The 27,046-nt window shown below is 41.7% G+C and overlaps 2 protein-coding genes across 3 annotated transcripts in view; both read right to left on the bottom strand.

The window, feature by feature from the left end:
• Nucleotides 1-27,046, bottom strand: part of rpl35a (ribosomal protein L35a) — a 290,790-nt gene that overhangs the window by 175,874 nt on the left and 87,870 nt on the right. The window lies entirely within an intron of this gene.
• LOC137331410 (UAP56-interacting factor-like) overlaps nt 9,573-27,046 on the bottom strand; it is a 32,061-nt gene continuing 14,587 nt past the window's right edge. Inside the window, exons 3-10 of one of the 2 annotated variants that reach the window (XM_067995167.1) lie at nt 25,655-25,812; nt 23,105-23,220; nt 22,388-22,484; nt 16,243-16,301; nt 15,295-15,330; nt 14,739-14,810; nt 14,067-14,193; nt 9,573-10,736 (exon numbers count right to left, since the gene is read on the bottom strand). In XM_067995167.1, the coding sequence (XP_067851268.1) occupies nt 10,641-10,736; nt 14,067-14,193; nt 14,739-14,810; nt 15,295-15,330; nt 16,243-16,301; nt 22,388-22,484; nt 23,105-23,220; nt 25,655-25,812 (761 nt within the window). In that variant the 3' untranslated portion in view covers nt 9,573-10,640. The remainder of the gene's footprint in view (nt 10,737-14,066; nt 14,194-14,738; nt 14,811-15,294; nt 15,331-16,242; nt 16,302-22,387; nt 22,485-23,104; nt 23,221-25,654; nt 25,813-27,046) is intronic. The other variant, XM_067995168.1, reaches the window with a different exon arrangement.

The following is a 27,046-nucleotide window of genomic DNA, read 5'->3' as shown; positions in this document are numbered from 1 at the left end:
CATGGGGTCCAGAGTCAATGTTGAGGACTCCCAGGGCCACTCCCTCCTGACTGTATATCACTGTACCGCCACCTCTGGTGGGTCTGTCCTGCCGGTGGGACAGGACATACCCAGGGATGGTGAAGGAAGAGTCTGGGACGTTGGCTGAAAGATATGATTCTGTGAGTATGGCTATGTCAGGCTGTTGCTTGACTAGTCTGTGGGACAGCTCTCCCAATTTTGGCACAAGTCCCCAGATGTTAGTAAGGAGGACCTTGCAGGGTCGACTGGGCTTGGTGTTTTGCCTTTGTCGTGTCCGGTGCCTTGTGGTCCGATGCCGGGTGGTCCGTCCGGTTTTATTCTTATTATGACTTTTCGTAGCGAGATTTTACAACTGAGTGGCTTGCTAGGCCATTTCAGAGGGCAATTAAGAATCAACCACATTGCTGTGGGTCTGGAGTCACATATAGGCCAGACCGGGTAAGGGCGGCAGGCTTCCTTCCCTAAAGGACATTAGTGAACCAGATGGGTTTTTACGACAATCCGGTAGTTTCATGGCCATCATTACTGATACTAGTATTTTAATTCCAGATTTTTATTTAATTTCTATCAATTTACTATCAGTTTACTGTTTATATGCCTTTGGATTCCCTTTTATGTTGGCTGCCCATCTATTCTCATACTCTCTCTTTGCCCCTCTTATTTCCTTTTTCTCTTCCCATCTGAACTTTGTATATTCAGCCTGGTTCTCACTTGTGTTATCAACCTGACATCTGTCATATGCCCCTTTTTTCTGCTTCATCTTACTCTATCTCTTTTGGCATCCAGGGAGCTCTGGCTTTAGTTGGCTTTCTCCCTTGTGAAATCCTCAAAGAAATCTAGGTAGCTGGTTGGACAGAACCATTCTACAGCCATGTTAATTGCTGTTTACTAGGTTATTGTTGCATAGATAATTAAATTTCCCCCTGATTTCATTACTTCCCACAGAACTAAAGAATGACTAAGAGGTTTGTAGTTGTCTGTGTCAAAATGCTTTGTCACTTGTTTCTTTGAATATCTTGGTACATTTTCCACTATCCAATCTGCTGGTACTTCTCCAGTTTCCCTCAATAATAGTCAGTATCTCACTCAGCACACTACGATAAATATCACATAACCCTGGGGATTTTTTTTTAATCCTTTAAGGTTTCCTGAGATTGCCATCTTATTTATATCAAAGTTATTAATTTTGCCTTGGTTAATTCTGCTTGGGGAGGGTATGTTGCTCATGTCTTCCTTTGTGAGTACTTAGAGGAAGTAATCATTCAGAATATTTAGTATTTTGTGCCTATGCTCCATTTCAAACCTGTTTGTATTTTTTATAAATCTCACTTCCTCTCTGACTATCCTTTTACTATTATCATACTGAATTTTTAACTGTTACATTTTGCCTCAGCAGCTATACACTTTTCTAGGTTTCTCTTAGATCTTTTGATCACCCTTTTAAAGCATTCCTGTATTTATCCCAATGAAAAATCCTTCTCCCTTGCTTCCTGTAGGATTTGTAGAGGTTGGTTTTCTTCTGTCACTTTTAATTTATTTATAATCCAGTTAGTCATGTTTGTTTCGTCTGAATTTAGCCTGCATACTCAGTAGTATTCCTTTGAAAGTGTTCTACATATCTTCGACTGAAATGTTGTGGAACATCCTTCTTAAATCAATTTCCTTTCGTTGTTCCCTCATTTCTTTGAATTAATCCCTTTTAAAGCAACATACCTGACTCCCAGATCATGTTAAACTTAATTATTCTATGGTCATTGACCCTCGGCTACTACAATTTCCATTACCTGAAAGTTGTTTGGGTCAGTTAATACATAACTTAATAATTGTTTTTTGTTGTTCAATACTTTAATTTTTGTGTTTATAGTTTTAGCTAGTTAGTGGAAGGGCTAGGTATCTACATGGTCTCTGAAAGAAGTTGCAAATTTCTTTTGAGCAGTTAGATTGGACAGTTGTGTGGTTGTTACTAGTTCCTGTTTGGTGTCTTTTCCTGTCCAATGCTGGTTGACTATTTAAGCAAACAGAACAGATAGTGGTTATATAAGACAATCAAACTACCTCTACACACACATTTAAAGTGCAACAACTTGGTTGTGATGTGCAAAGGATGATGTAGGTCTGACGTGTACATTTAAGGCATGACATAAGCTAATTACCACTTTTTTTTTTGAAAGCAATCATATAGATGTAGTTAATACAAGAGTGTACAACAAACATCAACTGCAAAATAATTAAACTCACCAGTGTGCCACCTGGACACTTAGTATTCCTGGCTGAATGCCAATACTTCAGATCGTAAATGATTTACATAAGTTTCATTGCAAACCAGACCATGTGCAACTTTGTGGTATTCAAATTCCAGACGTATATAATTTGTCCTAAAGGCTACACTCTCCAATCAGGTTTCTGTCCTTGCCACAGCACTGAAACAGCCCTAATCAGTCACAAATGACATTCTATGTGACCGACCGTGGTAAACTATCCCTCCTTATCCTTCTCGAACTGTCTGCAGCCTTTGACAGTTGACCACACATCCTCCTCTGCCTCTCTTTAGTTGTCCAGCTTTGTGGGACTGCTCTCGCCTACTTCTACTCACCTGTTCAGTCATAGCCAGAGAATCTCCTGCAATCACTATTCTTCCCACCCCCGCACCATTACCTCGAGTCTCAAGGGTCTATCCTTGGCCCCCTATTTCTCATCTACATGTTGCTCCTCGGCGACATCATCCGAAAACACATCAGGTTCCACATTTATGCTGACATTACCCAGCTCTGCTTCACCACCACCTCTCGACCCCTCCACTGCCTGTGTTGTCAGATTGCTTGTCCGACATCCAACCCTGGATGAAACGAAATGTCCTTCAATTAAACATTGGGAAGACAGAAGCCATTGCCTTTGGCACCTGCCACGAACTCTGTTCTCTAGCCACTAATTCCATTACCCTCCCTGGCCACTTTCTCAGGCTGAACCAGACTGTTCACAACCTCAGCATCCTGTTTGACCGAGCTGAACTTCTGATCATATATCCTCCATCATACAAAACGGTCTATTTCCACCTCTGTAATATCGTCCATCTCCGCTCCTGCCTCAGCCCACCTGCTGCTGAAACCCTCATCTATGCTTTGTTACCTCCAGACTTGACTATTCCAATGCTCTCCTGGCTGACCTCCCATCTTCCACCCTCCATAAACTTAAGCTCACCCAAAACTCTGCTGCCTGTGCCCTAACTCATACCAAGTCTCATTTATCCATCACCCCTGTGTTCATGGACCTACTTTGGCTCCCGGTCCACGAATATCTCGACTTTAAAATTCTGAACCTAGTGTTCAAAGCCCTACGTGGACTCACCCCTTCCTCTCGAACCTCCACCAGCCCTACAACTCTGAGAACTCTTTGGTCCACCAACTCTGGCCTCTTATGCATTCCCCACTTACTTTACTCCATCATCGGCGGCGGTGCCTTCAGCCATCGAGGCCCTAAGCTCTGGAATTGCGTCCCTAAACTTCTCCACTTCTCTCTCCTCCTTTAAGACACTCATTACAACCTACCACTTTGACCAAGCTTTTGGTCAGCTGTCCTAATGTTTCCTTCTTTGGCTCTGTCAGTTTTTATCTGATTATGCTCCTGTGAAGCCTCTTGGGACATTTAACTACATTAAAGACACTATATAAATGCAAGTTGTTGCGCAATTACACATAAAATTTGTTTTAAAATATATATCCAATAGTAACTCGGATGTGCAGAAGGAAAAACCACTTGTACTGAAGTTTTCTGAGATTTAATTTTGTTGATGACCTTAAATCCAAGACCACTTACTTATCTGAAAGTGGGAGAAGTAAGTTCTTATGTAATCAGTCCATAAAAAAGGACAGTGAGATGTAAGTTTTGGGGGGGGGGGGGGGGGGTGGAGGAGGAAGGAAGCTTATGGTTCATTAGAATAGACATTTCTTATAGGACAGTTCTACTGCTTAGCAACTATTATCCATCTTGAGGGGAGAAAAACTGGCCAGTTATACATTTACTAAAATAAAAACAGAAAATGCTGGAAATACTCAGCAAGTCAGGCAGCATCTATAGAGAAAGAAACAGAGTTAACATTTTAGGTCGATGACCCTTCATCAGAACTGGAAGAAGTTTTCTCCCCCCAGCTCTGTACTTGCTTAAAAGCTGTTTAATTTTCAACTTCTTCCAGTTGAGAAGGGTCATCGACCTGAAATGTTTACTCTATTTCTTTCCCTACAGATGCTGCCTGACTTGGAGTATTTCCACATTTTCTGTTTTTATTTCAGATTTCCACCATCCGCAGTATTTTGCTTTTGATACATTTACTGAAACTTGGGATACAGCACCATCTATAGGCCAAAAGATAGATAATTCTACTGGAGTGCTCACTGTTACTTTGCTTTGTTATGTCAATCAGTGATATTAGAGATGATTGAAATGGACAGGATACAGGGCAGCAGAATTTTGGGCATTTAGAGTTGAGGGTGACAGTTGGGAGAACACAGGAATAGATGAGTCCAGAGGTAACAAAGACATGGATATGGGTTTCAGGGGTAGAGGCAGGCAATCTTAGAGGTGTAAATAAGTGGTCTTGATGAATGGGATGTGGGGTTTAAAGCTTAGCAAGAGGGTTGAACAGGATACTAAGATTGCACATGGTCTGGTTCAGCCTAAGCAAAGGCTGAAGAGGGGGATGGAGGTCAGACTCAAAGGTTACAGCACGGAAGGAGGCCATTTGGCCCGTCAAGTCCATGCCGGCTCTATGCAAGAGCAATCCTGCTAATCCCACTCCCCCGCCCTATCCCCGTAACCCTGGAAATTTCTTCCATTCAAGTACTTATCCAGTTCCTTTTTGAAGGCCACAATTGAATCTGCCTCTACCACCCACCCCGGCAGTGCATTCAAGATCCTAACCACTCAGTGCATAAAAAAGCTTTTCCTCATGTCACCTTTGGCCAAAGAACCAATCACCTTAAATCTATGTCCTCTGGTTCTTGACCCTTCTGCCAATGGAAACAGTTTCTCTCTACCTATTCTGTCTAGACCCTTCATGATTTTAAATACCTCTATCAAATCTCCTCTCAACCTTCTCTGTTCCAAGGAGAACAACCCCAGCTTCTCCAGTCTATCCATGTAACTAAAGTCCCTCATCCCTGGAATCGTTCTAGTAAATATCTTCTGCACTCTCTCCAAGGCCTTCACAGCTTTCCTAAAGTGCAGTGCGCAGAACGGGACACAATACTCCAGTTGTGGCCGAACCAGTGTTTTATAAAGGTTCATCATGACTTCCTTGCTTTTGTACTCTATGCCTCTCTTTATAAAGCCCAGGATCCCGTATGCATTTGTAACCGCTTTCTCAACCTGCCTTGCCACGATTTGTGCACATATACCCCCAGATCTCTCTGTTCCTGTACCCATTTTAGAGTTGTGCCCTCTAGTTTATATTGCCTCTTTTCATTCTTCCTACCGAAACGTATCACCTTTCATTTTTCTGTGTTAAATTTCATCTGCCACATGTCCACCCATGCCCCCAGCCTGTCTATATCCTCTTGAAGTCCATCACTATCCTCCTCACTGTTCACTACATTTCTAAATTTGTCATCTGCAAATTTGGAAATTGTGCCCTGTGCACCCAAGTCCAAGTCATTAATATATATCAAGAAAAGCAGTGGTCCTATCACTAACCCCTAGGGACCACCACTGAACACCTCCCTCCAATCCGAAAAACAACCGTTCATCCCTACTTTCTGTTTCCTGTCACTCAGCCAATTTTGTATCTTTGAGGTCCTGCTTATTAATCTCTTTCCTGATTCCTTAAAATCTGCCTGCCAGACCTCATCCTTCTTTCTACCTATGTCATTGGTACCAATATGGATCACGACCTCTGGCTGTTCAGCCTCCCCCTCCAGAAAGTTCTGCAGCCGCTCAGTGACATCCTTGACGCTGGCATCAGGGAGGCAACATAGTCATGGAATCACGTCTGCGGCCGCAGAAATGCCTTGTGGTTGTGGTGAGTGAGTGGAGTTTACAGTGGAATCTTTGGGCGTCCTGCTGTTGAGTTAAGTTGTGATTGATCCATGACTTGGTGTTGCCCTGCCATACAGTAGCGTAGTGGTTATGTTACTGAGCTAGTAATAGGAAGTCTTGGATGAATACAAGTTCAAAACCCATCGTGGCAGTTTGAGAATTTGAATTCAGTTCGAAAAATAAACTTGGAAGAGTCAGTATCAGTAAAGGTGGCCTATATGTGACTCCCGTCCCACACCAAAGTGGTTGACTCTTAACTGCCCTCTGAAGTGGCCTAGCAAGACCCTCAGTTGAATCAAACCACTGCAAAGAACAATAAAACTGGAAGAACCACACGGCTTACATTATCTTAAAGATCTGAATCAAGGCCTAGGCATCAAATCAGCACAAGACACGACAAAGGCTTACCCAGCCCAGTTGACCCTGTAAAGTCTTCCTCACTAATATCTGGGGACGAGTACCAAGGTTCCTCAGGCTAATTATGCAACAGCCTGACAAGAGTCATATTCACAGAATCAAAGCCATCAGCCAATGTCCCAGATTCCTCCATCACCATCCCTGGGTATGTTTCATGCCATCAGACATGGGGGAACAATGGTACACATTCAGGAGGGAGTGGACCTGGCTGTCCTCAACATTGACTTCAGACTCAATGAAGTCTCATGGCTTCAGGTCAAACATAGGCAAGGAAACCTCCTGATTACCTACTTCCACCATCCCTCATCTGATGAATCAGTACTCCTCCACGTTCAGTATCTTCCCTAGAGGAAGCACTGAGGTTAGTACGGGCACACAATGTATTCTGGGTAGGGACTTCATCAAGAATTACACGGTAGCACCACCACTGACTGAGCTGGTAAGAAAACCAACATGAGGGAATAAGCGACTTGACCTCATCCAGTGGCAGATTCATCTGTCCATGATGGCATTAGTAGGAGTGACCACCATACAGTCCTCATGGAGACCAAGCCCGATCTTCACATTGAGGACACCCTCCATTGTGTCATTCGGCACTACCACCATGCTGTGGGATAGATGAACAGATCGAACAGCTCAAATCTGGGCATTTTAAAGGTGCTGTGAGCCATCAGCAGCAGAATTGTATACCATCACAATCTGTAACCTCATGGCCCTGCATGACCCTCACCAGCAAGCCAATGACCAACCCTGTTTCAATGAGGAGTGTAGAAGAGCATGCAGGGAGCAGCACCAGGCAGGTATACCTGAAAATGAGGTCTAACCCAGTGAAGCTACATTACACAATTACATGCACGGATGCAGCATGCTATAGACAAGCTAAGCAATCCCACAACTAACAGATCAGGTCAAACCTCTGCAACCCTGCCACATCCAGTCATGAATGATGGACAATTAAGCAACTAACAGGCGGGGGGCTCCATTAACATCCCCATCTTTAACATCTGTGAAGCCCAGCATTTGAATGCAAAAAACTAAGCAATCACAAATGCCACGATTACAGATGACAGTCTTCAGCCAACTGGATTAACTCCACATGACATTAAGAAGCAGCTGAGTGCAGTGGACACAGCAAAGGCTACGGGCCCCAACAACATTCCAGTTGTAGTGCTGAAGACCTTTGATCCAGAACTAGCTACGTCTCTGGCTACTGTTCCAATACAGCCACAATAAATAGCAACTGGCCAACAATGTGAAGAAATTGCCTAGGTATGCCCTGTCCAAACAAAGCAGGACAAATCCAACCCAGGCAATTACCACCCTATCAGCCTGTCCCAATCAGCAAAGTGAGGGAAAGAGTGGTCAACGGTGGATTAAGTAATCAAATCTTTACTCTTCTTGCTCCATAATATCTCCTTTCTCTGTATAAGACCACGGTCAGGCCACATCAAAAATAGTGTCCAGTTTTAGTCCCCTCACATGGTGGGGGATATAGGTCCAAATTGATATCTAGTTTAAGAGCCCTCGGTTACCAAGAGAAGCTGAGAGCATTAGGGCTTTTTACTTTGGAAAAACAGACTTAAGAGATGATATAATTCAGATCTTTAAGATAATGTAAGGATTCGGCTCGGTCCAAATGGCGTATGAGCGAAACAGGTCTGGGGATGTCAGTATGAGTTACAAAAGCATAGAACTAAGTTAAATACAAGCGGGTACTTCTTTTTGCAGTCGTCAACCTCTGGAATAAGTTGTCAGCACATGCAGTGTATATGAATTTACTACAAGCATTCAAGAGGGAATTGGTCAATTGCTTGAAAGTGGCAAACATTTCTACATAAAGAAGGTGGCTTGGTCATTGGACACTCTGTCACCCAGACATTATGGTCTCCTGGAGCTTGTTTGATAGCTGTCAGAAGTCGAAGAGAAATTTCAGAGTTTTTTTCCCTAAATTGGCCTATGTTATTTTTGCCTCTCCTAGGAGACTACATGGCAGGATTGGTTGCGGACTTGATGGACCAGCAAGTCTTTTCCCGCAGGTAGGGAGAAACAGTCTGCAGGGGATCCATGGTGCAGCCCATAGCTGTGCTAAAATTGTTTACATCCAGACAAGGGTGGCCTGTAGACTGATCAAATTGCTACAAATAGATGCCTTGGAATAATACGATGGTATAGGGTGAATCTGCACACAGTACTTCACGTTAAAGTCTTCATTGTCTGAGTCAAAATCCTGGAACTCCCTACCTAACAGCACTGTGGGAGTATCTTCACCACACGCACTGCAGCGGTTCAAGAAGGTGGCTTACTGCCATCTTCTCAAGGGCAATTAGGGATGGGCAATAAATGCTGGCCTTGCCAGTGACGCCCACATCCCATAAATGAATTAAAGTCACCGATACTCTGATGAAGTGAGGCCCTCGATCGCTCTATCATTTTTGCATTAGTGATTAGTTATCTCCATTTTCTTGTGGTTCCGCTCCTGTCTATTCCAACATAGTTACAAGATCAATACAGGTGATGAAGGTCACTTAGACCTGCTTAGCTCACCCTTTCAGAAACGGCCTATCGTTCGCAGTCTCTGCTCCCTTTGATTTCAAGATCCTCATAGCAGTTTTCAAATTCATCCACAGCCTCAGTCAATCCTATATGAGCACTCTTCCCCAGCCATATAGCCTAGCCTGCATTCTTTATTACGTTGTCTCCATTCCATCACTGATCTTTCACTTTCTAAACCCTAGCTTTCTGAAATTCTCGTTTCAAACCACTTTGATTTGCTGCTACTCTTGCTGCCTTCTGAAAAAAAAAGTGTCTTTAGTCTTCTTTTATCCCAATTCCTGCTCAATGTCCACCTCTCCCTGTATAAGCACTTCGAGGTGCATTTGCACAAGGCATACAATATCTGTTGTGTGGTGGTAAATGCCTCCATTTCCTATCTGTATGGCAAGAATGCACAAGGAATGCTTCTCACCTGCCTGTAAAATACACTGGTACCACTACCACAACTTTCAGCATATAATGTGCTTTCCCTTCCCCATCTCAAATTTTTTCACAATGCGCACCTGGACTTGGGAATCCATTTTTTGTAAAAGTTTTCACATGTAGCACACAACTGGATTTCAGACCTATTTTTAATGTAAAACAGTACAAGTTATATATGGAAAATTACGCTCATGCCACTCATGTAATATAGCATATGGCAGAGGATTTTAAATTCTTAAAGGAATGACTGGGACATGATCACAGCATGACCATTTTCAAAATGGACATGCTCTGATCACATGCCCAAAGACATTATTCACTGTTTAATGAGGGAAACAAATTAAACCTTTTAAACACTGTACTCAATATTAGAAATCTAAAGTTAAACATCTAAAACAGGAGAGCTTCACTAAAAAGGTTCCCATCCTTTGCTAATGAGATTTAATACAAAATATCCCAAAATAGTGCTCAATTAATTGGTGTGCAGACACCTTCAAGGAAATGCAATAATGCCTCCCCATGACTGACTTTCAAATGTTACATCTCAATTTCCCAGACTATACACCTCACATCATTGCCAACATCAAGAAAATAACTACTAGTCTGGTGTTCCTACAAAGCTGCATTTTAAGTCTAGAGGTTTTCTGCGGCCACCGTTGAAAATTGTTATGGTGCTTTATGGCTACTCTGGTCGGAAAGGATTGAAAAAATCCTGCCATCACCAGTTAAGAAAAAGTACCTGCAGAGTTTTTCTGATGAGGCAAGACTATTCAATAGACATAATCCTTCTTACAAAACTGTGAAACTGGCAAACTTTAATTAAAAAAAAAAGTTTTTAGATTGAAACTTCAAGTCTTCAAAAATACTGAATTTTAAGTCAAATGACTCTGCTGGATTTATACATTCTCTTTACCTAATGAATTGTTTCATGAAATTAACAAAGTTCAGTCTTTGCAATGAGACAATTAAAACAGTTTGTTCAATATCGTCTCCAACTACTGTTCCCCAAACAAAAACAAAACTTTAAAACATAATCGGAATGTCAGCAGTTCCTCTGTATGGTAACTGTACAATGGTCCTTAAAGTACAGTCAAGCAGATCCGCTTGTACATGTAGTGTCAGTTTGTGACAGCAAATCACTCGAGTGCCTGTGAACAACTTTCCAACAATTCTGCCAGATCAAATGTTATTCAGCTCATCTATCCCACAGTCACAAAGCGTCCTCCTTTGCTTGGTGCCTCAGCTGTTCTCCGCTCCTTCAGAATTGCAAATCGTTCATTTAAGGTGATGCCAGTCTACAGGAAGAATAAATAATACATTTGTTTCTGTGACATATGTCAAGGCATTCAGTCTGCATAACTATCTGTCTTCCGAAACATAAACTTCCATGAAGATAGGGTAAAGGACACAAATAATAAAATCTGAATTGGACAATGTGTTTGTTTTTTTCTCCTCTCTCCTCCTGAGGATGCTGACTCATGCTGGACCATGTTCCCAGTTGCCAGCAGCACTCATACCTTACCCCATTGGCATTTTTCATGTGTAACCCTAGAAAGTGGAATTCACAGACTACCTTAATCCTGTCCTCCCTCCACATCCACCTGCACACAAGTCAGAAAATGGAACCATGGTTAATTTCTCCTACCCTGGGGGTGCTGAGGCTAATCGTAGCAGCCCTCAGCAGAAATCAGTCAATTCAGTACAGCCCAGAATTAAACTGGAGACTTCCCTAGTATACATTTTTAAACAAATATTAATATTTGTATAGCACCCTTTCAAGTCAAACATTTCAAAGGGCTTGAACAAATACATTTTTGAAATGTAGCAACTCACATAGCTTCATTCCAAACCTGGCAATATATTTACCAATTAAAACATTGGAGGAACTACCTGAATGGAACAATTAGCACAGGATCTTGTTGCGATCCATGAAAATGTGAGAAAGATTCTCTAAAGCAATCAACTGTAGGAAAGTGAAAAAAAGTCAAAACTTTGCATTTGCTGTGCACTGAGATTGAAAAGGGAAAACCTCCAAAAGGAAGGCAGCTCTGTGTTTACCTACGACCGCAATCTGTCGTAAGTCGTTAAGTGGACACAACTTTCAAGTGAAATGTAAGTTGTAGGTGTGATGAAGTGAATGCAGGCAAGGTTGACTAATAACTAATCAAGTAACTGAATATTGAAGATTAATGAAACCTAGTGACTTCATCTGTTTTTGGGTCCAAACTAGAGGAGAATCAGATGTTCACCAATTTGACACTTTCCAATTAAATATCTCCAAGCGGGTGTCTTATGGATCAAACATCATTTGAACAAAAATTATATTTGGTGCATTAGGGTGGTTGTGTGGCCAGCACTGGTTCCCTCCACACCAAGGAATTTATCTAATTGGTAACACTTGGCAACAAGTCACTGGATAAAAAGGAATTTAAAAAAGTGAAATATAGAATAGAAAAAGAATTAACAAAAGTGGAAGATGTAATTCAATTATTTGTTTTCAACAAGATAAGTTTAATGCTGAGTTTGGTGGAGAAGAGATTACAAAATGAGATCCAGAACATGAAAGGAGGATAAGTGATTTTAACAAATAATTTCAGATTTAACCGGTTTCTGTTTCTTTCATAACATCTGGATTTCCTAAGGTTCTTCAATTTTGGAATCCATTTTACTTGTATAGTTACACATTGTACCTGTAATGCTGTCACTTAAGGTAGTGGTAAATAAGTAATAAGTTTAATCTCTGTGAAACTAATAATTGAGGTAATATCAAGGAACTTTTGTGTCTTAATGAACAGTGTTCAAAATTGGCCACATATTAAATATGAGTAGCCTAGATCCATTTAATTTATTTGCAGAATTTGTATGCACTTGATTGGGCAAATCATACCTGTGACTTCAATTGCATCATGATCTTTGTGCAATTCATTTTATATTGATTTGATTGTAGCAGTTTTTACATAGCCAAAAGATACATTATACCACCATTAAATCTGCATGAAATAAGAAAGAGTAAAAGGAGTTTAAAGAATTACTGTGCCTCTACTTCTGTTCATGTGTTGTTTGACCGTAACATTGGCCAAGCTAGGATTTAGTTCTGCTCCCTCTGCTTTTCTTGCTCTGTTGCAAAAGAAGGCAACAGGGTGCTTTTAGCTGGCAGAGTTATCTCAACATTCATCTAGCAAGTGAAGGGGTCTTAGAAGAGGTTTTGGCCCTACTGAACTTCCTTAAAATTGTCAGCTGTGCCATGCATGCTGTCAATATTTCTGGGATCACCAGCTCTTTAATCCCATCTATCATAGATTAATCCACCTCATTTGACAGGAGGAGGGCCTATAAACGTTTCCCAGATTGAACTATCACTGAGCTAGATCAATGGTTTTTGAGGCATGGACTAGGGCAATTTGCAACTCACCTCTCCTTGATCTGTGGCCCTCAGCAGACTTACTGCTTCAAGTGTACCTCAAACCTCCATTCATGGCTTGCCTGGCTACATTATGTTGACTGTCAAGTTTCAGGAATTTTTGAACAATTTTCCACGGAAAGGATTTGAAAATAAGTTACTTTCAAAAGTTGCATTTTTTTTTTAAAGCAGTGTATTCTCACAAGTTAAGAAAAAGATATCTAGATGAAAGGTGGTTAATACACTACATTGAATTTGCTTTCCCTAGAGATTGAACAATAAGCAATTTGTTAGATTGTCTTGGTAATTAAAAAACACACCCACTGTGTTGGAAAGTCATTTGATCCCTGTGAACAAAGGGAAATAAGAGCAGAAACAAAGGCTGTGAGGCAGATTGTTAAAGGGAAAGCTGGAAGGGCTTTTGCCAGGGCAAACAAGTTAGAAATGATAGAGGAAAGCTAAAAACCATCTTGTTTAAGTCAAGTAAGATGGCCCATTGATGTAGGCTAGTGTGATGTGTTCTTTATTTTGTATTATTACACAAAGATAAACTGTACAGATTGAATTGAGAGTCTGGCCAGAATGGTTGTTCTACAGGTTAACCTTACAGCGAAATAAAGTAGCTTAGTAATTCATATCACCAAGTGTTTTCTCAGTCTGCCTTCAGAGAGATTGAAGGAGGACACGTGTGCAAGACAAGAATATCCAGTTCGGATTACGGTGGGGGGCGGGGTAACTATTGTTACTGTCCTCAATTAGTTTGCATGATGCATGATCCAGGGGTGTGTCGGTCAATTCCCACAAAAACGAGAGACACAGACAGCTTATGGAAGCGACTAACGCCACTGTACCAAAATTCATAACAATGATTAACTTGGAGTCAGTGCTCTCCCCTTTTGCTGCTTTCCAACAAGTGAAAGCAACAGAATGCAATTAGGAGGGAAGGCTACCACCAAACTCAGTAAGTCAAATAACTAGTTTTAATGGAGAACTAAGTCCCGTAGGGTTTTTCAACCCATCTTGCATGGAAATGCCTGGCCTACACTTTTGATAAATGCCTGCATTGGTGTGACAAATTAAGAGTTCGATATTTAGGGAATTGCAACCCCCATCATCTCATGGTGCAGTGTATGGTCCTCCATCAAGAAACTGGTTGGAATTGTGGCCCTTCACAAAAAGGAAAGCTGATCTAGATAATTTGTTAAAACCATTTGCAAACTGCTACCTGTCTTCCAACGCTGTTGATATCAAACTCCAGAGGTACTCCTTTCGGTGGCTCCTTCTTTTCATCAGTCTCCTTTTTTACTGCGAATGGAATCAAAGGGGGATGTCTGATCCGGTACTGTTGGGAGCTATTCATGATTAAATAGAACAAAATAAGTTCTCCTTCTTTCATACAACAACAACAACAACAACAACTCGCATTTATATAGCGCCTTTAATGTAGAAAAATGTCACATGGCATTCACAAAGACTTAATCAGAAAAGAAGTAACGCCGAGTCAAAGGAGATATTAGGAGGGGTAACCAAAAGCATCCCCCCACCACCCCCAAAAAAAGGTGGATTTTAAGGAGGCTCTTAAAGGATGAGGGGGAAGTGGGGAGGCAGTGGAGGGTTAGGTAGGAAAATCCAGATCTTGTGAATTTGGCACCTGAAGGCACAGCTGCCAAGGATGTGATGGAGGGAAGGAAGGAAGGATGCACAATTAGCTGGGTGGGGGGGGGGGGGGGGGCTTGGTTGAATAGAGAATACACATTTTAACACGTGTTACAGCAAATAGGTCCAGCTACCGAATGCCTGTGCACAACTTGAACACATAACTTGACAAGTAAACATGATAATAAGATGGTCATGGAGCACATGAAAGTAATAATGATCAAATGCAAGAGAAACATACATTGTGTTTTTAGCAGATGGGTTCTGAATGGACACAGTCAAAATTCCTCCGCTGGTACTGGGAATGCGACCACTGAAAGAGAGAAGAAACGGCTTAATCATTAGTAGATAGTTTTATAAAGTATCTAAATGACTGACATGCAGATGCTCATCATAAGGAATTATATATTATTTCCTTAAATTCAAAAAGTATTTTGCAAGGTGTTATACAGAAGTATCTGCCACTTCTATACTCAAATGCAAAGAAATGTTTCATTCATGAATTATAAAACACCAAAACCCCACTGTAATTTTAAGAATGGATTCCACAGATCCATTCGTATGTGAAAAGAACATGAATTAGGCCATGCTTCAATACTGCAGCTCCTTCTTTGTACTTAGGTTAGCTGCATTACATTCCAAACTGCATTTGTGTAGACAAGACTCAATTAGAAGTACCGATTCATACTGTTCCACACATTCCCCAATAATTAATTCCCTTACCCACCCATCAATAATTAAATCACTTAACACATACAGGTGTAGCGTTCACCAATCTTCACAGTTTAATGACTTACTGGTCAACTGTAGTAGCACTAGAATTGGCTAACCACCTGAAAAAATAAATTAGAAATCAGATTCTCTCCACTTAACTACAACACTTTTATTCAGATATAGAGTGATTTCATAAAGCAACATAACACAACATTGTAACGGACAAATACTGATATTTCTCACTCATTTCAGGTTCCCTGTATCATATGGCAATTTCTGGCTGAGAGATTAAGCTTGCGGGTCATTTTGCAGGCATTCAATCTAAATGGTTTGAAGTATGGCAATGTTATGCATTTTAAATATATTTTTAGAAAGAGGGGTAAACCCAGTAATGTCCACACTCCCTTTGTTTGTAGTACAGCAGTCACCTTACATCAGAATTGCTGTGCAGAAAACTACTAGAAGCCTACAAACCAGAGACCTGATTGGGTTAGGGCAGGGGCATCCAAAAAGACCACTTGTGAGCCACATGTAACCAAGCCCTGGCAATCCAGCCCATGAAACCTAGGCAACATTAATGATTAGGGTTATGGTATAAACAAGGCACCTGAATCTCACCAAATTAAGAGCCACTGACTAAACTGCAGGCACTTCTGATACACTTATTACTTAAACACTTTTGAGAATTGCACCATTACTTCAGCACCAAAACCAAAAATATAACATATCTCCATTTTATCACTTAGAAAAGACACATGTTTTCAAAACCTCTTTATTCCAAAGGTTATTCAGTTTGAGGGCACCAACTCAACTTATAAAAAGGAACAAATGTATGGTAGCCATTTATAGATACATCTAAATCAATCAAGTACAAGTTGTGATTTTAGAATGTGTGATTCTTCTCAGCATCAGACCTGACGAGCTTAACCATCCTTTAACGCGATGAACACGTCACATCTAAAAAAGGTGGAAAATAATTTTAAACAGTTCTTACTGCAGTTAATAAGTTTCTTCACGGTGTTTAAACTTACGGTCGTGTTCTTTTCTTAGTAGCTGCTCCTTTCACCCCTTGTTCAGTTTGCATATGCACCTGGGTTTAATAGCACACATCATCAGAAGCAGATTACTGCTTTCAGACTAACAAAAAGGCCAACAATATGAAAATGTAAGCAATGCTTAGCCCTATCTCTCTTTCTGAAAAAGTATAGTCAATGTTCAGCTAATAGTAATCAAAAAGAGAGAAACAGAAGTCCAGAGACACACAAATTGTAAGTGGAAAGTCAACGTGAAAAAATGTCCTATTTTTTGAATTCACACCAAGATTTTAGGCAAGATCAATAGTGTAGTGGTTATGGTACTGGACTAGGAACGAGTTCAAATCACATCATGGCAGGCTGAGCAGCCAAATTTAATAAATATGGTTAGCACCAGAAAGAAAAAGGTCCATAAAATCTACCAAATTGTTGAACTAATGCTAGTCATTAAAAGGAATCTGAGTCCCCACCTGGTCTGACCTATACGTGACTAGTCGACACTACGTGGTTGCCTCTTACTGCCCTCTGAAGTTGCCTAGCAAGCCACTCAGTTGTACAAGAGATCCATCACCACCATCAGGGCAAATAGGGATGGGCAATAAATGTGGCCTGACCACCATCATCCACGTTCACGTGAAGGTTTATTCAAATTTATAAGATTTGCACAGTGGCTTCAGGTGTTTACTAAATAAAACTGAAAAAGAAATATATGAGCAAATCTCAGATCTCCTAGCAAAAGGTGTTGATCAGATAAAAAAAATTCTGCCACCAGCTAGGCAGAAGGGCATCACAATTGGCCCGGCATCCCCGAACAAGGGAGAGGAAATTAGACGTGGTTCCCACTTCTTATTGCTATCCAGTGTTCCCCAATGAAAAGAAAATGGGTCAACTACAATACCACACAGTTAAATAATCTGTTGACACTTAATCCAGGCTCCCAGCACCAGAATGGCTACTTGGGTGATACCAAAGGATACTCAAAGTTAACAACATTAGGAGGGGAGAGAAAAAAGTGTGAAGGAGGGGATGGGGTGGTGTGAATTGAAGAAAAAGAGTGACTTCCAAAAATGTGAATGTCACATGAAGCAAATAGACATACAAAAGATACTCCAATCAATAAAGAATAGCTTTCAAAGATATGGGGGGAAGGATTTTCAGTATAAAGTGTGCCACTTGAAAAAAAAATATGAATTTGCACTAGCACACAACTTCAAGCTATTTAAGGCACAGCACAAACTTCGGCTCGAAGGTCTACCCGCACTCGAAGCGGAGCTACAGGCGAGAGCAGACCTGGGAGAGAGAGCGCAGGACTCGGAGACTACTAAAGGCCCAGGCTCAAAGGCCGACCTGCACTCGGAGTGGCAGAGAGGCAATCGGTGAAAAAACAAGGAGTGACGTCACAGGATAGCAGGTCGGTGAGTATTAATTTTTTTCTCTGAGGGAATTGGGTAAAATTGAATTAAAAGCTAGAAGCATAAAACTACTGGTAGCTCATTAAAATTAAAGCTTAAACTACTTACAGTAATATAACCAAAGATAACCATACTTGAGGCTTAATTTGTTTTTTTGCTTGGTTTAAGTTAATCTAATAAATTAAGGCATGGCAGGGCAGCTCAGACCCGACGAATGCATGACCTGTGCCATGTGGGAATTCCAGGACGCTTCCCGTGTCCTGGACAACCACATGTGCAGGAAGTGTCGTCAGCTGGTGGAGCTCGAGCTCCGGGTTTCGGACCTTGAGCAGCAGCTGGCGTTGCTGCAGTGCATCCGCGAGGACGAGAGGTTCGTGTATAGCATGTTTGAGAAAGTGGTCACCCCGCAGATTGAGAGTGTGCAGGCAGAGGGGGACTGGGTGACCGCCAGACAGAAAAGGACGACCAGGCAGGTAGTGCAGGAGTACCCTGAGGGCATCTCACTCTCCAACCAGTATTTAGTTCTGGGTACTGGTGGGGGAGAGGGTTCCTCCGGGGAGTGCGGCCAGTGCCAAGTCCAAAGCACCATGGGTGGCTCAGCTGTACCGGTGGGGGGGGGGAGCGGAGCGGGAAGAGAAAAGAGGAGAGAAAGGTCGAGAGAGCGATTGTGATAGGGGATTCTATAGTTAGGGGAGCAGACAGGCGTTTCTGCTGCCGCAAACGTGATTCCAGGATGGTATGTTGCCTCCCTGGTGCCTGGGTCATGGATGTCGCTGAGCGGCTACAGGACATTCTGAAGGGGGAGAGTGAACAGCCAGAGGTCATGGTCCATATCGGTACCAACAACATAGGTAAAAAGGGGGATGAGGTCCTGCAAGCAAAATACAAGGAGTTAGGAAATAAGTTAAAAAGCAGGACCTCAAGGGTAGTAATCTCAGGATTACTCCCAGTGCCACGTGCTAGTGAGTATACGAATAGGAGAATAGATCAGATGAATGCGTGGCTGGAGGGTTGGTGCAGGAGGAAAGGATTTAGATTCCTGAGGAATTGGGACCAATTCTGGGGAAGGTGGGACCTGCACAAGCTGGACGGGTTGCACCTCAATAGATCCGGGACTAATATCCTTGCAGGGGGGTTTGCTACTGCTGTTGGGGAGGCTTTAAACTACAGTGGCAGGGGGATGGGAACCTGAGCGGGGAATCAGAAGAGAGTAAAGTTGAGAGCAGCAAGAGCGGGGAGGACCCAGGGGAAATTTACATTACAAATAGTTGTTCAAGAACAAGTGAAAGGGAAAAGCGTAGAGCAGCAGAAAGAAAGTGTACTTTAGGGACTACAGATAAAGTGAAAACTAGAAGGCGTAAAGCGATTAACCCAGCATCAAAGCTGAAGGTCAGGCTAGGGTGTGTGGCCCAACTAAGAATTCTATATACAAATGCACGGAGTATAAGGAATAAATTAAATGAACTACAGGTATAAATTCAAATTGGAGGATATGACATGATAGCTATTACTGAGACATGGCTGCAGGATGGTCAGGATTGGGAACTAAATATACCGGGTTATAAGGTCTACAGGAGAGATAGGGAAAATGGAAGGGGTGGGGGGGGGGGGGGGGGGGGGGAGTAGCCTTAGTGATTAGAGATGAAATCACTTGAATGATAAAGGAGGATATAACGAGAGGTAAGCAACCAACAGAGACCTTATGGGTTGAATTGAGAAATAGGAAAGGATCTAAGACTATAGTGGGAGTTGTGTATAGGACCCCTGGCAGCAGCTCTGAAGTGCTAGATTGTATAAATGCAGAGATTAGACAAGTGTGCAACAAAGGCATAGTGGTCTTAATGGGGGACTTCAACCTTCACATAGATTGGGAAAAGCAGACTAGTAACTGCCAGAAAGGCAGTGAATTTCTTGAGTGCGTCCGGGATAGTTTTCTACAGCAGTATGTCCTAGAGGCAACAAAGGGGGAAAGCCATACTAGATTTAGTAATGAGTAATAAACCAGATTTAGTTAACAGCTTAACTGTGCGCGAACATCTATCTAATGGCGATCATAACATGATCGAGTTCAAGGTAGTGTTTCAAAGGGAAAAAAATGAATCAGCTGCTAAGATTCTAGACTTGGGTAAGACCGACTTCAATGGGATGAGACAGACTGTCCACAGTAAACTGGGCAAATCTGTTCATGGGTAAAACGACTGATGATCAGTGGGAAATGTTTAAAGAAACATTTAACGTGATACAGAATCGGTTTATACCCGAGAGGCAAGAACTCTACTTGCCAAAAAAAACAGCCATGGGCAACTAAAGAGGTAAGGGACAGAATAAGACATAAGAAAAGGGCATACAAAAGGGCAAAAAATGGCACAGATACTGGCGAATGGGAAAGATACAAAGATCAACAAAGGGTCACAAAACAGATGGTAAGAGCTACAAAAAGAGAGTATGAAAAGAAACTTGCAAGGGATATCAAAACCAATATGAAGAACTTTTGTAGTTATATTCGGAAAAAGAGGGCGGTCAGGAGCAGTGTTGGTCCCTTAAAAACTGAAAGTGGGGATACTGTCATTGACAATGGGGAAATGGCGGACATGTTGAATAATTACTTTGAGTTAGTAATTACAGCAGAAAGAGAGGATAGCATGTCAGAAATCCCAAGAAAACTAATATTGAATCGGGGACAGGGACTCAATAAAATGAACATAAGTAAAGCAACAGTAATGAAGAAAATAATAGCACTAAAGAGTGACAAATCCCCAGGACCAGATGGTGTCCATCCCAGGGTTTTAAAGGAAGTAGGTGAGCACAATGCAGAAGCCCTAACTATAATCTTTCAAAGTTCTCTAGATTCAGGAACTGTCCCTCTAGATTGGAAAATTGCACATGTCACTCCACTTTTTAAGAAAGGAGAGGGAAAGCAGGGAATTATAGACTAGTTAGCCTAACATCTGTTGTGGGGAAAATGCTGGAGTCTATAATTAAGGATAGGGTGACAGAACACCGAGAATTTTCAGTTAATCAGAGGGCACTAGCATGGATTTGTGAAAGGTAGGTCGTGCCTGACTAACCTGATTGAATTTTTTGAAGAGGTGACTAAAGTAGTGGACAGGGGAATGTCAATGGATGTTATTTATATGGACTTCCAGAAGGCATTTGATAAAGTCCCACATAAGAGACTGTTAGCTAAGATAGAAGCCCATGGAATTGAGGGAAAAGTACGGACTTGGTTAGGAGGTTGGCTGAGCGAAAGGCGACAGAGAGTAAGGATAATGGGTAGGTACTCACATTGGCAGGATGTGACTAGTGGAGTCCCGCATGGATCTGTCTTGGGCCTCAATTATTCACAATATTTATTAACGACTTAGATGAAGGCATAGAAAGTCTCATATCTAAGTTTGCCAATGACGCAAAGATTGGTGGCATTGTAAGCAGTGTAGATGAAAACATAAAATTACAAAAGGGATATTGATAGATTAGGTGAATGGGCAAAACTGTGGCAAATGGAATTCAATGTAGGCAAATGTGAGGTCATCCACTTTGGGTCAAAAAAGGATAGAACAGGGTACTTTCTAAATGGTAAAAAGTTAAAAACAGTGGATGTCCAAAGGGACTTAGGGGTTCAGGTACAAAGATCATTGAAGTGTCATGAACAGGTGCAGAAAATAATCAATAAGGTTAATGGAATGCTGGCCTTTATATCTAGAGGACTGGAGTACAAGGGGGCAGAAGTTATGCTGCAGCTATACAAAACCCTGGTTAGACCGCACCTGGAGTACTGAGAGCAGTTCTGGGCACCGCACCTTCAGAAGGACATATTGGCCTTGGAGGGAGTGCAGCGTAAGTTTACTCGAATGATACCCGGACTTCAAGGGTTAAGTTACGAGGAGAGATTACACAAATTGGGGTTGTATTCTCTGGAGTTTAGAAGGTTAAGGGGTGATCTGATCGAAGTTTATAAGATATTAAGGGGAACAGATAGGGTGGATAGAGAGAAACTATTTCCGCTGGTTGGGGATTCTAGGAGTAGGAGGCGCAGTCTAAAAATTAGAGCCAGACCTTTCAGGAGTGAGATTAGAAAACATTTCTACACACAAAGGGTGGTAGAAGTTTGGAACTCTCTTCCGCAAATGGCAATTGATGCTAGCTCAATTGCTAAATTTCAATCTGAGATATATAGCTTTTTGGCAACCAAAGGTATTGAGGGATATGGGCCAAAGGCAGGTATATGGAGTTAGATCACAGATCAGCCGTGATCTCATCAAATGGCGGAGCAGGCTCGAGGGGCTGAATGGCCTACTCCTGTTCCTATATTCCATAAATGTTTAGAAGGCTGGTAAACACACAAGCACTCCACCAGACACCTTGCTTCCTTTGCTGCTGAGGAAGTCTGAGATGTGGCATCAGAGTTTGATCTGATGATCTTTGAGGGAGAAATCACACTTTTGTAGAGTTTTCTTTCAGGAAGTAACATAAATGGAATAGAGTGCATATGATCTAAGGAAAGACGAATGTTGTTGGGACAAAAAAACCCTTTCACTCTACATTTTATGCTCTTACATTTCTAAGTGTAATATTTCTACCATGTAAGACCCACACACTGCTTAAATTAAACCTCCACAGTAGTTGCCTCCGTAGTCAATATCTACTCCAATGTCAACATATTAAATGAAAACACCAGGATCTTCTGAACTTGAGATGATGTGCTATCTTTCAGGTGTACTCTTCCATACCTTTAGGCCTCTCTTGAAAAGAAATGTTGCCTGTCGCGCTTCTTTATTTTGCTGCATCTGTGTGGGAGTCTTGGAAGAATTGGTTTGCACTGGATTCCTGAAAATTATATGACAGGGAGGATCAAGACAACAAGGAAATGTCTTTACCGAATGAAGAATCTAATACAATTTCAAAAGTGTTCGCTTCAGCCTTATTGAAACAATTACTTCAGGCAGTTTTGGTCAGATATCTGAATCTTCATCAGCTGCAATAACATTTGTCGTCCTAATTTTGTGGAATTACTTTGACAAATCAAGATCTGTTTGTTAACGGACTATGACTTCATTCTCCGTTTCTTCTTACCTCCTCCCCTCCACAAAAGCCGAACAGACATTTCCCAAAATCCATATAACCATAAAACCATGGCCACCATTTTCAATTGTGAATCTTTTTAAAATTAAGGCCATAAAACAGGCAATTTGACACCTTTACTGAAATGATAGCTGACTGATCAGTCTACATCAACTACTAAATTGATTAAATTTCAGAACTCAAGCTCTACAAAGATACTTGGAATCATTTCCAGGGATAAAATCATTTACTTCAGCAAGAACATTTAAAGGTCATCTGTTCTTTTACCTTCATTTACATTTGACTAAAGAGGCCATTCTGATTTCCTGTTAGGACATGAGCAGAATAGGTTAAATCCCTCCTCTTAGCACTGTGGACCTCCTCACCTTCTCTTTAGCGGCATTGAATGCCTCAGTGTTGGCATGCATCTCCACTGTCCTTCATTCCGACTCAGTACTGATGCGCTTCTCTGGAGTGGAACTCTCTGTCTCTGTCCAGCCTGCTGAAATCAGTTAGAAGAAATCAACACCATATACAGACAGCCTAGAGGAGAGGGTGGGGAGGGGGAAGGGAGAAGAGAGATGTAATCAGATTCCTTATGCTCAAACCTCATACCAAAATGTACCAATTTACACAAGATTGAATTTTGTCTCAAAATCTACATTTAAAAAAATATTTTAATTGGTTTAGTTTCAACTTCTGCTTTAAAATTCACTGCAGCACTTTGTGTGTATTTACCAGTTCAACACAGTTACCGTATCCTTTTATTAAATCTACTATGTCTTATTCTAACTTTAACCATTCATAATTTTCTTGCTGCATTGTTAGCTTGCTGATATTTCCTACACAATGTTTCACTTTCATTTACTACTTTTTTACCTCAATTTGTTTTAACACTACAAAGTATTATCAGGCACAGTAATGTGGTGGTTATGTCACTGGACTAGTAACCTAGAGGCTGTTGGATTGTTGTAAAAAAAATGCAACTGGTTCACTAATATCCTTTAGGGAAGAAAACCTGCCAGCCTTACCCGATGTGATCTGTGACTTCACTCCCACACCAACGTGGTTGACTTAACTGCCGTTGAAGTGGCCCAGCAAGCCACTCAGTTGAAGGAGCTCCACGACCACATACTCAGGGCAACTAAGGATGGGCAATAAATGTCAGCCTTGCCAGCGACACCTGCATCCCGAGAATGTACTGCCAGCAGTAGATCACATACAGCTGCTGCCTGATTCCTACAGTAACAACTGTTTTGGAAATTGAGTGGAGCTGGTACCAGTAATTCTTAGCTTCTACCACTGCACCAAGTGGCAGAAAAATACTACAACACAATGCAAAAATAACACCAAATATTCTACAATTAGCCTCAGTGCCCCTAAATTAAGGACATGCAAAAAAAAATGGAAATCAGCTCGGGTTCCCACTCCTGATCAATATTAAACAGCCTTGGCTGGGAAGTGTGGATGGTGGATGTTGGGCAAGAATGGGTGAGTTTGACTGGCATGCCTCTTCCGATCATAAAGCCTGCCTATACCCCAGGTTCAGACATGAACCACTTAGACAAGGTACTAGAAGGTACCTGGCACCTGTGTAGCTGTATGCCAGCAAGGAGCCAACTGCTTCAGGAGAAAACTGGTGACATACTGGACCTCTAAATTGACTTTTTTGAGCCCTTGCCTACTCTATCACTAGGGGCTGCAGAAAGTAACCTGAGATTCCCCAGCTGCTGATACACAGGCAAGAACAACTTTTGAACTGAAGTAACCTGAGTTCAGTCGCTGGCCTGAGCTGGCTGGAACCGGTTTAAATTAGCTAAGTTTTGTGAAAGACAAAGGAAATGTGATAAGACACAAGTCCTTATTTAGAAAAGGAGTAATGAGGTAATGCTACCTAAGTCCTTGGGACAGAGCCAATGAGGAGAAGACACAGGCAAAAGTGAGCAGGCCTAAACCAAAGGGAGAGAGACAGCACAGCTTGAAGAGATAAGATTTGGAATAAGAATGAAGGATCTGGGGCGTGGAGCCAGAGCGAAGACCAACCATCGTGGAAGTGGAAGACCCTACGTCAGGTACGTAGAGACGACGTCGAGAGAGAGAACGGAACGCCTGGCCAACGTCAGCTCTCCTTTTCAGGTATTATCCTTTATATTCTGTGACCACTCAGGGAGTGTCAGAGAAACCTAGTGGGTGTGCGTTTAGATCTTAGTTTGGGTATAAAACTGTATAACCTGGTGTAAACTGCATGTCTATATCTAACCAGACGTATAAGCTATATGTATATGATCTAACGGCGTGAATAAAGTGAATTGAGAGATGAGAGAATTGACTCTTCTCCTCTTTGTACTAAGCCAGTAACTGTAACTGGTGACCTCCGGTCAACAATTTACTGGCAACAAATGCATGAAAGTCAATTTGGGGTGTTAAGGACAATAGGTTGATAATTCCTGCTCAAGTATTGCTGTGCAAGCTCATCTCAGTCTGAAATTGCATCTCTTACTGAGTGAACATGACATCAGTGATAGGTCATCTTGATCAATTGCTGCCACTCCTGATTATGGAGGCTACACAAAAAGGCTACTGAAGAAAAAAAACAAACAGTTATAGGGCTATTAGTGAATCTCCCATGACCTTGCTCATGGGTAGTCTTTTAGCTGTGTTTGCTCTAACAGGCTGAGACAGGTTACAGCTCATATCTGGAGTAAACTAGAACAGGCATTCCTGTTTAAAAAACGTTTTAAAGGCAACATCGCCATCTTCTGGATGAAGTATGAATAACGTGTTTACCATTCCCATCAGTTTCAATGAACTGGTGTCACAATCATGACCAACCAAAACACCTTCAGGTTTTATTATACCGATATTTAGTCTCAATCAATGGATACATCATATTCATAAATACTAAATGCAGAACAATGAAACCCTGTACAATTTACCTTCTGACTTAGGGTCGACCTGTTTAAAGGGCTGATCCACTTCCGTAGCACCAAAGCCTTTCTTGCTGCCAAGCCAGTTATTACACCCTGAAACCGTCTCCTCCATGGTCCAGAACCTCTCCTCTTTCCCATAGGTACCTGTCTGTTCACAGCTGTTCCTGTAACCGTTTACAAAAGCATTGTTCATTTTCACTTTTCAATTTTGATCAGGTATCCTCAGCTTAATACCATATAGAGAATTCTCAGATTATGTTGGACTGAGGGAAGAGCTCAGCATCAACAACATGCCTCACTTCCACAGAATTTCCTTCTCCCATACTCCATCATATGATCATTTTTGAATAAGAATGGTAAAACTGCAATTGTTAGGTCCAAATTTATGTTGTGGATCAAGTACAACGGGAACTAATTTAAAAACACTCATTTTGCAACACCAATCCTGTCTATATATGTGTGTACAAGACTCAAACACAGATGTCAGAAATCGACAGGACGGCGTCCGAAATACATGCACCACCTAAACAACCAGATAGTAGAGGCTTTGGTCTTCTAAGCTCATCTTGAACCCTGACACCAAAAGTTTACAGACTGATGCCAGCAGTTCCGTTCCCTCTCAACATTACCATGGCACTTGAAAACCAACATCTCGACATTCAGAGTGCCTGCTCAAGACTTTCTAATATAGATGGTTCATGGGCATAGCAGAAGTTTAAAAGACACTCCAAACCATTAAATAATCCAGATTCAATCCTCCCGCTTCTCAAAAAATATTTCCTTCTTCCTCTCCACGTCACCAGCTCATATTACGGTACCATCGTATGGGTGGCAGGAACAGTCCAGTACCTCACCCACATGGTCCTGCAAACATAGACTCAAGAGCATCCACAGCCTATTTGTCCACGTACAGCATTACGGCCGGTCACAATTTTACCCCCACTTGACATCCACACGTGCACTTTCCAACACTGGCCAATGGATTAGGAGTGGGACTCTTCTCTAGCTTTTTTCCCTTCTATAGCCCAAGGTGCAGTGGTAAACTTTAAAACCCTTACAACTGCTCTGGCAATGATTAGCAAACATAGCAGTGAGCTGGGATTAAATCTTGAACCTTTCTGGTACATTTATCAACTAAGCCATCAGGGAAGTTTAAAAGACAATTTTTAAATACCGTTAAATTTTCTCAAGCATTGGAATTAAAGGAACATTGACACTAATAGATTGCTTACAAGCAAGACAACAAGGTGAAGCCGGACACAAATCTAACGAAAGCACATTGCACAAATTTTATCCTTGTATTCAAGAGCACAGAGGGACGTAATAGCTATACGAGGATACCCATCCACAAGTCTCTGATTTTGCCTAACTCATGAATGCTCTAGCATTCCAGGGATC

This window comes from Heptranchias perlo, chromosome 13 (assembly GCF_035084215.1).
Source record: "Heptranchias perlo isolate sHepPer1 chromosome 13, sHepPer1.hap1, whole genome shotgun sequence".
NCBI lineage: Eukaryota > Metazoa > Chordata > Chondrichthyes > Hexanchiformes > Hexanchidae > Heptranchias > Heptranchias perlo.
Note: the sequence above shows the minus strand (reverse complement) of the source record. Positions and strands in the feature narration are given on the sequence as shown.